This window comes from Micropterus dolomieu, linkage group LG13 (genome assembly GCF_021292245.1).
Source record: "Micropterus dolomieu isolate WLL.071019.BEF.003 ecotype Adirondacks linkage group LG13, ASM2129224v1, whole genome shotgun sequence".
Classification (NCBI taxonomy): domain Eukaryota; kingdom Metazoa; phylum Chordata; class Actinopteri; order Centrarchiformes; family Centrarchidae; genus Micropterus; species Micropterus dolomieu.
Window position 1 is genome coordinate 1,225,324 of NC_060162.1, and position 12,204 is coordinate 1,237,527.

The following is a 12,204-nucleotide window of genomic DNA, read 5'->3' on the forward strand; positions in this document are numbered from 1 at the left end:
TCTCTCTCTCTCTCTGTCTCTCTCTCTCTCTCTGTCTCTCTCTCTCCCTCTCTCTCTCTCCATGCTATGTGCATATTGTATAAACAATGTTTGCCTTTTTTTTCTGGCCTGTATTGCTTTATTTCTACATTTGTGCCACAGACAAAGAGAAATCATTGGTGCCGTCTTCCTCTTAGTATCTGTGCAGCTGTCAGTCACCTAGAGGAGCTGGAATCTGATCTAAGAGGACCAATACAAACTTTAAAGCTCCTAATGATCCACAGCAGCAGCAGTTTGTGTGTTTAGAGCTTCCTGAATGGCTTCATCAGAGAATATATCAAGGATTCATGTGATCTGAATAAAAATATCTTGGTGTTTGCAGAGTTCAGTCCAACAGACAGAGAGCAGAGTCAGCAGGATCCAGCTGTCTGTCTATGAAGAGTGACTGGTCCAAAGATGAACCTCCATACTTCAGTACTGAACCTGGACCCTCAGACACAGGATCCAGCTGTCTGTCTATGAAGAGTGACTTGTCCAAAGATGAACCTCCAGACTTCAGTACTGAACCTGGACCCTCAGACACAGGATCCAGCTGTCTGTCTATGAAGAGTGACTGGTCCAAAGGAGGAATTCCTCCAGACTTCAGTACTGAACCTGGACCCTCAGACACAGGATCCAGCTGTCTGTCTATGAAGAGTGACTGGTCCAAAGGAGGAATTCCTCCAGACTTCAGTACTGAACCTGGACCCTCAGACACAGGATCCAGCTGTCTGTCTATGAAGAGTGACTGGTCCAAAGGAGGAATTCCTCCAGACTTCAGTACTGAACCTGGACCCTCAGACACAAAGTAAGAGACTGTTAACTTAAAGAGTGCTTAAATGGGGTGAACGACAAGCTGGAGGTTTTACATCATCTTGCTCCAATTTCTTGCAATTTCCCCACTGTGGGACAAATAAAGGTTTCATTCATTCATTCATTCATGATCCACAGCTGGAGGATCCAGCTGTGTGTCTATGAAGAGTGACTGGTCCAAAGGAGAACCTCCAGAGTACTGGTCCTGTACCCTTTGGGTGCCCCCCCCCAAAAAAACACAGAACACAGTGACATACAAAACAAGGCTACGTGTGAACTTGAACCTGTGACACCGCTGTTACATGCTGTGTGTTTAGACCACTTCTAAGCTCAGTTCAAAGCTAACTAACTCAAGCTAAGCTGCCCAGAGTGACTTTAAAACAGTGAAGGACGTAATTGTAAAATGCTGCTACCGTGACTGAACGAAGGAGACGTGAGGTGCTCACTGTGCGGCTTCATTGTGCCGCTGCACACTGTGGGTGAGGTACAGTGGCCGGGGAGTACAGAGAACATGGACTGTTTTCTACAACCGTGCTCCTTGTGCTGTAAGAATACATTACATCTCCCTTTCTTAAGTTTAATACACACTATCACAACTGAGCAACAATGCGATAGTGTGAATTACTAGGCCAATATTATCTTACTTACCCCGGCCACCACTTCTAAATATTATGTAAACATTATATTGGCATTTTGACCAACCAATGAAGTGGTAGACTTGTTCAATGAACTGTTTCAGTCTGCTGAATTTTATTTCAATTTTTAACTTGTAGAAAGTTACAAATCCAGTCTTTGAGGGGGTTTCACCCCCCCTGCCACGTATGGTGATTATGGCATAGAAAGTTGAGCTTGGCCTCAGCCCAGGAGTTTTTCAGGAAATGAAATTGATGCGTCGCCCGGTAGTGAGGGAGACATCTCCTGACTGTGTCTCTGCTCCAGGATGCTTCCCTCTGCAGCTGCTGTGAGCTGCACTTGATCTGAGGTGCTGAAGTTAACATTTGTGTGAATTTGTGGTGAAATTTATGTATGATCACAAGTGTTTTCAGCTTCGGTTTTCCACCTCGGATGAAGAGCAGTGCGCTTCTCTCATCCAGTAGGTCTGAAGGGGATACTAACATATCAGCAGAGCAATAACTAAATAATCAGCAGAATATAGGGCAGTTCGTTAAAATAGTATGACTTTATTCTCATTAGACTGCTTTATTCTCGTAATATTACAACTTTGTTTCTCAAAATATTGCAACTTTTTTTCTGGATGTGTCAGAACACAGCTACACTATATTGCCAAAAGTTTGGGGTCTCTGCCTTTCCATGCACGTGAAGGTTAATGACATCCCATTCTTAATCTGTAGGGTTTAATATGGAGTTGGCCCACCCTTTACACCTATAACAGCTTCAACTCTTCTGGGAAGGCAGTCCACAAGGTTTAGGAGTGTGTCCATGCGAATCGTTGACCATTCTTCTAGCACATTTGTGGGGTCAGGCACAGGTGTTGGACTAGAAGGCCTGGCTCGCAGTCTGCGCTGATGGTCGTTCAGACTTGTCATACGTGGTTCTAACAACCATAATGACTGTCGTTACCACAGCCAGGAGCACTAACGAACCAGCGGTATCGATGATCCTGGAAAATGTTCTCACGGAGGTTAAATAGCTGTTTCCCTACTGGTCATTTCAGAACTGAAGAAGTTCTGACACAACGTCTTCTAGTATCTTCAGCCAAGTCCAGTTGCCCTTGACTTTAACCTTCTTTGGATATGTTGCCTACCACTTCGTGGCTGAGTTTCTGTTGCTCCCAATCGCTTCCACTTTGTTATAATCCCACTAACAGTTGGCCGTCGAATATTTAATAGTGAGGAAATTTCACAAATGGACTTATTGCACAGATGGCAACCTATCAGGGTACCACGCTTGAATTCACTATGCTCCTGAAAGCAACCCATTCTTTTTAAGGGTGGGGATCACCAGACACCCCGTGATACAATATTATCACGATACATATGGCATGATACGATATTATTGATTGATTGAAACATATTGCGATATGTTGCAATTTATTACCTTGTCCAACTTCAAATTGTGTCCCCAAAGGAAAACTCTTTTTCTCGTGGACTGAAAAAGCAAGTGATTAAAAAAAAATTTTTTTTACCAAAAAGTAAAATTCTCATGTACAATTCTTATATTTTAAGTTTGATACTTGACGTCTGTGTATTGATACAATATTGCCACGGAAAATATCGCAATACTATGCTGTATCCACTTCCCCCCCCCCCCACACCTAATTCTTTCACAAAAGTTTATAGAAGCAGTCTGCATGCCTAGATGCTTGATAGAAACCCTAAATTCAATGATTCGGAAGGGTGTCCCAATACTTTAGTGTATGTGGTAGAGATTCTGAATATGCAAAAAGTTTTGAACATGAGAAAAGCTGCTTAAACACAGGAGCTATTTAAGTCCAGGAGTTTCTAACTGAATTAAAATTAATAAATTTCTCATTGAGGTGAAAAGGAGCCACATGCACATTTAAAGAAGTTACTTCCCCAAACAGCCCTGCGATTGACTGGCGACCTGTCCAGGGTGAACCCCGCCTTTCGCCCAATGTCAGCTGGGATAGGCTCCAGCCCCCCCGCAACCCTGTACGCAGGATAAGCGGTTGACGATGGATGGATGGACTTCCCCAAACAAAGACACAAAGAGGAGGGAAGACTAAATTATGACTCAGCAGGGATGATATTACAGGAGAAAAACATATCGGGTGAAAACATTTCAGGTCCGGGCTAAGCCGTAATGTTTCAAGAGCCTGGCAACGCCGCTGGTGCAGACTCAGCTGAGTTCAGTTAACAGCCCGTCATGTGTGAAGTGACTTGTGTTGCCTGAATACGGCTGCAGCCTGACTTTGAGACACTGCACACCTCAGCATGTCTTCTATCTCAGCACTCATACCTGGATAAATGGGCTCTGCTTGCTTTTCACAATCCCCAGGTGAGACTGGTGTATGAGCCCTAACGTGGTATTGCAAGGTGGGGGGGCAACACTATGCGCAGCCCTTTGTACAGTATTCCATCACACACTGTTAACTGGCAATATGTCTGATCAGCATCATCTCTCCTGTGCTCTGACCAACCCTGGTGGACTATGTGCTGCAGCAGACTTAGCTCCCCCTTTTGTGCAGTCCTGAAGCTCTGTATTTGTCTTTTTCACTTACTGAGACATAGTTGAGCATAGCAGCACACTCCAATCCATCCAGCTCTGGTGTGTTGCAGGTCAGTTGAGCTCGTGATGGTGTGTCAGGCAGCTCCATGGCTTTCCCTCCAGTACTTGACACTGATATCTTACCACTGCAGGCACATTCTCTGAATGAGAGCAGGGATCTTTGAAAATGTCTTTGAGAGGTTTGTGGTCATTGTACACCTGCTTCTACAATAATTCACTCACAGAGACCAGTTTGACTTGTGCACTGGACCGGACAGCAGCCAGCAGCACCTGGTGGTCGCACTGTTGAGATTCATTCAAGTTACATTACAATTCCTTATTTGTGAAGAGGATTTTATCACTGAGGTTTGGAATTAACTTAGATATGTGACAAACCCCTAGGAAGCAGCATACTCTCTCTTTAACACAACGCGGTCAGTAGGAGTGTTGAAATAAAGAAGAATAAAGATCATCTTCATTATAGACAGAAAGCTGAGTTCAAACAGAAAAGTAACAACACTTGTACTGTTCTTTGTGACCATGAGCTTCTACACACAGTGTCGGTCAAATCTGGATATTTTAATCAGCAAGCAACAAATCGTTTTAGATCTAAACAAATGTATCACACAGTAACTTCTTATAGAGGAGCAGGAACACATGAGATTGGGCCCAAATGCAGACAGCAGAGGCAGAGTATGTACTGTTCAGACACCAGTAGGGAGCATGCAAGAATCAAAATCTAAAGTCCAGAAACAGGCATTCCAACAGCACGAGGAAATACACAGTCCAGGAGGAAACTAACACGTAGGATAGGGCTTGACCTGCAGACAAATTCCCTTGAGAAACAAGCAAAGACAGAGGGGAACAGCAAGACTAAATGAGCACAAGATAATGAGACACAAGTGAACTTAATCAGGGAGGAGCAGAAAATCAAACAAGGGGGAAGTGAAGTGAACCGAAACGAGATGAGAGGAAAATACCAAAGTAAAACAGGAAACACAAAGACAAAAGGAAGCAGTTAACAAAAAATAACAGGAAATAATAAAAGCCTAAACCATGACAACATGTCTTCACAGAGGGAGGAAGAGGAGTCATGTTTCTGTGGAGGAGCAGCCGTCCTGCTGTGCTTTGTGTCAGGACGTCCTGAAGGATCCAGTCTCTACCAGCTGTGGACACTGGTTCTGCAGACGGTGCATCGCCTCATACTGGGACCAGTCTGCTTCATCAGGACACTCCTCCTGTCCCCAGTGTGGAAAAAGATCCAGATCCAGAGCTGGACTGCAGACAGCCAGTCAGAGCAGCTCTGTACAAAGTAAGACTGTCCATCTGTCTGCTGATGTCCTCATGTCTGAAAACAGGATTCTTGGCTTTCTTTGCCTCGCAGCATTTAAAATGTTGCTGTCTCAGCCAATCAGAAACATTTTCAATAGGATTCATTTTTCTTATTGGTTGTTTTTATGTTGGTGCTAATGAATAATTCCTACTAATGATTCTTTCTTCTGTGACAGTGGATGGCAGTCTGCAGGAGGTTTTAGATGAACATAAGATCAGTCTGAGGAGGAGATGTGAACGTGTGACTGAAGGAAGTGATGAAACAGGAAGTGGAACCCTCCTCAACAGGATCTACACTGAGCTCTACATCACAGAGGGACAGAGTGAAGAGGTTAATACCCAGCATGAGGTGAGGCAGCTTGAGACAGCTTCCAAGAAGAAGACCCTCCATGACACTCCAATCAGGTGCCAGGACATCTTTAAAGCCTTACCTGGCCAACAGAGAGCCATCAGAGTGGTTCTGACCAACGGCGTCGCTGGCGTTGGAAAAACCTTCTCGGTGCAGAAGTTCACTCTGGACTGGGCAGAGGGCTCGGAAAACCAAGATGTCGGTCTGCTGGTTCTGCTCTCGTTCAGGGAGCTGAACTTGATCAAAGATGAGCGGCACAGTCTCCTCACGCTGCTCCACGTTTTCCATCCAACATTACAGAAGGTCCCAGCAGAGAAGCTCGCCGTCTGGAAACTGTTGTTCATCTTTGACGGCCTGGATGAAAGCAGACTTTCATTGGATTTCAACAACAGTGAGGTTGTGTCTGATGTCACACAGAAGTCATCAGTCAACCTGCTGCTGACAAACCTCATCGAGGGGAATCTGCTTCCCTCGGCTCTCGTCTGGATAACTTCCAGACCTGCGGCGGCCAATCAGATCCCTCCTTCGTGTGTCGGCAGGGTAACAGAAGTACGAGGCTTCAATGACGCCCAGAAGGAGGAGTACTTCAGGAGGAGAGTCAGTGATGAAGAGCTGTCCAGCAGAATCATCTCACACATCAAGACCTCCAGGAGCCTCCACATCATGTGTCTAATCCCAGTCTTCTGCTGGATCACTGCTACAGTTCTGGAGCACATGTTGACTACAGAGCAGAGAGGAGAGCTGCCCAAGACCCTGACTGACCTGTACTCACACTTCCTGCTGGTTCAGATAAAGAGGAAGAAGCAGAAGTACGATGAGGGACATGAGACGAGTCCACAGGAGCTGACGGAGGCTGACAGGGAGGTTCTTCTGAAGCTGGGGAGGCTGGCGTTTGAACAGCTGCAGAAAGGAAACATCATGTTCTACCAAGAAGACCTGGAGCAGTGTGGTCTTGATGTCACAGAGGCCTCGGTGTACTCAGGAGTTTGTACAGAGATCTTCAAAAGAGAGAGTGTGATCTTCCAGAAAACAGTCTACTGCTTTGTTCATCTGAGTGTTCAGGAGTTTCTGGCTGCAGTCTACATGTTCTACTGTTACACCAGCAGGAACTCAAAGGTACTGAAGGACTTCCTGGGTAAAAAACAAGATGATTCAACCCTGGATTTCTTCTTGACGGGAGCAATGAAGAAATCCCTGAGGAGTAAAAATGGCCACCTGGACCTGTTTGTTCGCTTCCTTCATGGCCTCTCTCTGGAGTCCAACCAGAGACTCTTAAGAGGCCTGCTGGGTCAGACAGACAACAGTCCAGAAATCATCCAGAGAGCCATCAGCAATCTGAACAAGATGAACAATAATAAGATCTCTCCTGACAGAAGCATCAACATCTTCCACTGTCTGACGGAGATGAATGACCACTCAGTACATCAGGAGATCCAAGAGTTCCTGAAGTCAGAGAACAGATCAGAGAAGAAACTCTCAGAGATCCACTGCTCAGCTCTGGCCTACATGCTGCAGATGTCAGAGGAGGTTCTGGATGAGTTGGACCTGAAGAAGTACAACACATCAGACCAGGGACGACTGAGACTGATTCCAGCTGTGAGGAACTGCAGAAAGGCTCGGTAAGTCCAGGGGCCTATGCCACCAAGCAAGTTTAACATTCCCAGGATATCTTTCCATTATCTGGTTTCACTGACCCTAACAATCGGTATTAGGATGAGCGGTCACACGAAGGTGGTTATGAACTCGGTAAGTCAACCTGGGGTTTCCCAATCCAGCCGTGAGCACGTACACATAAAAGAGGCGTTGTTAGCAGGAAATGACCAATTAAAGACATGAACAAGTCTACTGGCAGCAGAGCGGCACATTTTGTAAACAAAGAGCCACCTGTAATATTAAGACAAATACAGCATGGTCTAAGTAACACAGCTGCTGGACACTTGTAGGGAGACGTAGTCTATGTAGCATGGCTAAATGCTACAGAATGTAGGGTTTTGGTCTTACTGCTTGTGTTTCTTCCGCCGGGTTGATGGTAAACGGCCTCACACTGGCAGAGTCCATGCGTTCTCAGTTAGGACAACTTAAAGCTGTCGGCCAGTTGCTTTCTCTGCCAGGGAATTTCTCCGGGGTCCATCTCTGAAAGGCTTATGGAAGAAACTTGCAGTGGGGGCCTTCCCAACCCTGTCTCGGGTCAGGTTTAAGTCGTCCTTTGTGGTTGCTGGTGAGCCACGTGGCGTCGTCCGATCTCCGTGGGCTTAGCTCGACGAAAAAGCTTAAAAGGGGAACTTGGTCGTTCCTGAATTAGACCAGTGTAACTTAACGGACTGATAACTTTAACAAAACAAAAGAAAGAAAGAAAATAAAGTTGCTGTTAACGAGGGAAAATTGATGTCGCGGCACTTCGCGTGTGTAGCTTCAAGCGAAACAAAGACTTCGCTGCGCTAGTGGGAATTCTTAGGGCGTTGTCTGGAGAGGCACGCCAGACGAGTGCCGAAGCGTCCAGAGAGCAGAGCAGAAGACAAGAGCACGAGGAGAAGAGAAGAGAGCAGGCGATGTCGTGTGTCACTCTTTTGTTGTCTGGGGCGTGGTTCCCCAAAGGGCAGTCCTTTGTTCCCGACCGGGAGCATTTCCGGTTTCCCGAGGGACTACCTTTCTAAACTTTTAATATCTATAAAAGAAAAGAAAATCTGTTTTTCCACAATCAAACCTCAATGGTCAAACAGTTGTACTGTTCTAAGTTAAGCATTTGGTAACAGGAAAACAATTGTCAGATTATTGTTCATGATAAGAGTGACATTTATACATTAACGGCATTTCCGACGATGGTATGTAATACTTATTTCGTACACTTGGGGGAGCTCAGGTTACATGAGGAAAGCTTAGATTAATCCAAAACAATCTTTCCTTAGGAAATGGGGAATTTAGTTATTCAGCCTTAAATTAAAGCCGGCAATTAATAGAGTATAGATGACATTTCTTTATCATCATTACTAAAGGAATTGTGTGAGAAAGTATTGTGAACAAGCATTGGTTACACATAAGATGAAGGAGTGTCCTTAATCTTGCTGAAAATAAAAACACTGCCAAAGTAACTTCTTTAGATTCTTTTCAGCACTAATATCAACAACAGATAGCAACAACATGGTATCATAACTACTCAAATAGAGGCAAATGTAATCAAGTAACTAAAAGATTTAATTAAACAGTTAATGTTTTGAGTCTTTGGAGACTGCGGTCTTTGTTTACATAAAGTTCAGGGCCGTCCTGGATTTTGTCACTTAGGCGTGGAGGGGTATCCCTTTGATGGGGTAATGATACACAGAGCAAGGTCAGTTACCACGGTTACAAGTGTGTGGGGGGGCAGATTTGGATTTCCTGTCCCCCTCCAAGGACAGTTCCGATAGTCTGTTCAGGGAAATGCTAATTGCTGGTTAATGTCCCTTTTGTCAGTTTAACAGTCAGGCACTGAGAGACTTATCTCGGCTGTTGTCAAATGTGGCCAGTTTTACGATCAACTGCTCATGAATAGCACTTAGAGAAAGCGACCTTTCCACCCCCCATTCTGTTGGGGTCTCTGTAGCCGTCTGTTGAAAGTTGATCTCCACCTCCCTGCTCTCAGGGAGAGGGGAATAGTTTTGAGTAGTTCAAATTAATTTAATATAAATGCACACTGTGTAACAACAACATAATGAAGACATTTAATAACATGTTAGATTTAGTTCCACTTCCGGAAATACCGCTCATCTCATGTGCTCTCTGCCTGGACCCCCGCCCGGAAGGAAGCTTCGATGTACATGTAGAATCTGTACATTCTTGATTAAAAGCCATGTGAAATCTCTTTTCTCTTTCGTCTCCTCAATTCGTGTGTTTCCAAAACGTCTCTGGTGAATCTCGCGGACATGACTCGCAATCATCGGAATGCACAGATTTGATTGGCTGAGCAGCGTCACATGAGATGATTACAGCACATGCGATTGGTCTCTGAGTTTCCTGGGCCGCTAAATCAGTATAGTAAATGCAAGAAAAGCTGCATGGGTTAAAATACAAACACTCCGTCACAAGGTAGTAAGTCTCAATAATAAATTGGCTGTAGGTCGGCGGTCCGGAGAAGACAGTGGCTGGGTCCGCCTATTAGTGACCTCTGTTTTAAAGCCACTGAATAAGTTGTCGTTGTGACTCACTTTCTTCACTTCCCCTCACTTCAAAAATGAGATTAATTTATTTAACACACTCAAAAATGTTCCAAACATTGTTCTAAATTAGCTTCATAAAGCAACAAAATGTGCTCAAATAGAAGTTGAAAGTAAGTAGATTTAGAATAAAATCTACAATAAGAAGTAGTCTAGCTTACAGGGCTTTCAGTCAGTCTCTGTAGGATGATATCGCTATACAAAAGCTTCTCTGTATCACCGCAGCAAACATAAAGGCAGCCTATAAACCAGTCTGTAGGATCTCCTACAGATGTTGATGTCATTTCCCAAGAGAGCTGATTGGTCAGTAGGCGGTGTTTTTATAGAGTTGATCTCCTATCTGGAAATTAACATGCTCCAGTGCAGGTTAGCCATTCAGCAAAAGTTACCATGGCGATCTACCCCGGTAAGAAGTAACCCACTGTCGTGGTACTGAAAACCCCAGAGTTAACCCCGAAGTTACATCGATAAGCTCAAATCCTGCTTCGTGGTACAGGCCCTGATGTGATTATCAGCACTGTAAAGCAATGTAAAGCTGAAGCATCAGTATTAAAAAGATACACACTTTACACACACACACAATTTGAAAGAGTTCTACATGTGTTAAACTACAAATGTCTACCAGAGATGGGGACTCGAGTTAGAGACTCGGACTGGAGTGCGACTTAAGTCCTGCTTCCTGCTTTCTTACAGTGCAGACGCTTTGCTGCTTGCTCTTGACTCTCCTTGCATTCTTTTGCTTAAACTCTCTTTTTTCCCCCCTACTAGAAATCAGCAGCTCTTGGATACTTTTAAATCACTGGGACTGTCAGATAAAGTAGGCTCTTGCCATATTTTAAAAACTTTTATGATCTTAGTTCTACGCGAGTGCGGCCTATCAATAGCACTAGCCTGTACTGCAGTGACTGGAGCTATAGCTAATGCTAATTAGCAACAAGATGCCCCCCTTCTCCACGGACGACTTCTACAAACTTCTACAGAAAATTACTGTGTCCAAAGATCCACAGGTTAGAAGTGAATGTGGAAGTGAATGGACATTGTGGGAATGACACCACTTTACGGTGGACCCAAAACAGTGGACAAGAGCATGCTAACACACGGCTAATTAGCACCAACAAGACTACCAAGAAGCAGGTGGCCTGTGTACTGGGTAATAAATCTAAAAGTAGGAGTCCTCCCTGGAACGCTCTTGGTGCAAAGCCTAAGAGTAAATCATTTCCTTGGGAAATGGGAGGATGAGTAACAGGCAGAACCACAATGCAACTGGCTGGCCTGCATTATCATCCAGGCAGAGCGCCTCATCAACCCCTGCTCTTGGTAGGACACAGCCGTGGACAGCTGCAAAAGGGAGAATTAGCAACAAACCTCAACCAAAAAGTGTCAAAGCTGAACGCAGGTGGCGGAAAACAAATCTCCAGGTTCATTATGACATCCATAAAGAGATTCTTCACATTTATAATTTAGAGCTGAGAAATTCAAGGCGGTCCTTCTTCTCTGACATCATCACCAAAAACATTAATAATGCACGTGCCCTGTTTGCTGCTGTCGACAGGCTAACCAACCCTCCTGTGTCTGTAGCCTCTGAACTTCTATCCACCAGGGCCTGCAATGAATTTGCCCTGTGTCCACTTAAAAACAATTCATATAGCATGAGATAATTTGATTCTATTAACCATAAAAACCTGGTGGACATAATACAACATCTGAAATCCTCCTCATGCTGCCTTGATATTCTGCCAACAGGTTTTTTCAAAAATGTGTCTAAATGCATGGTCTCAGATCTACTACAAATTGTCAACATGTCTGTCCTCTCAGGTTTCTTCCCACAGGCCCTGAAAACTGCAGTCATTAAGCCAATCTAGACAGTTCACTAATAAGCAATTATAGGCCCATATCAAATCTCCCATTTTTAAGTAAAATCATTGAAAAGGCTGTTTTTCAACAGCTTAGTGCTTTCTTGGCTCTAAATAACTGTTTTGATGTCTTCCAGTCAGGTTTTCGACCACACCACAGCACTGAGACGGCTCTTGTTAAGGTCTTCAATGACATCCATTTAAACACTGACAGTGGCAGAATTTCACTCTTATAGTATTATTGGATCTCAGTGCTGCAATGACACAGTCGACCACAACATATTACTAGACAGACTTGAAAACTGGGTTGGACTTTCTGGCACAGTACTAAACTGGTTTGAATCCTACTTAAAGGACAGGGACTTCTTTGTGTTTATAGGTAATCACACATCTGAGCTGACAAAAACGACATGTGGAGTTCCCCAAGGCTCCATTCTGGGACCTCTTTTGTTTAACATTTACA

At 44.4% G+C, this 12,204-nt stretch overlaps 1 protein-coding gene across 5 annotated transcripts in view; it reads left to right on the top strand.

Annotated features, from left to right (window-relative positions):
• The first annotated feature begins 379 nt into the window (after positions 1-379).
• The window catches only part of LOC123981783 (NACHT, LRR and PYD domains-containing protein 12-like), a 109,926-nt gene continuing 98,101 nt past the window's right edge, over positions 380-12,204 (top strand). For 4 of the 5 annotated variants that reach the window (XM_046066951.1, XM_046066953.1, XM_046066952.1 and 1 more), the window contains exons 1-3: positions 380-826; positions 5,097-5,332; positions 5,529-7,320. In XM_046066951.1, the coding sequence (XP_045922907.1) occupies positions 414-826; positions 5,097-5,332; positions 5,529-7,320 (2,441 nt within the window). In that variant the 5' untranslated portion in view covers positions 380-413. The remainder of the gene's footprint in view (positions 827-5,096; positions 5,333-5,528; positions 7,321-12,204) is intronic. The other variant, XM_046066954.1, reaches the window with a different exon arrangement.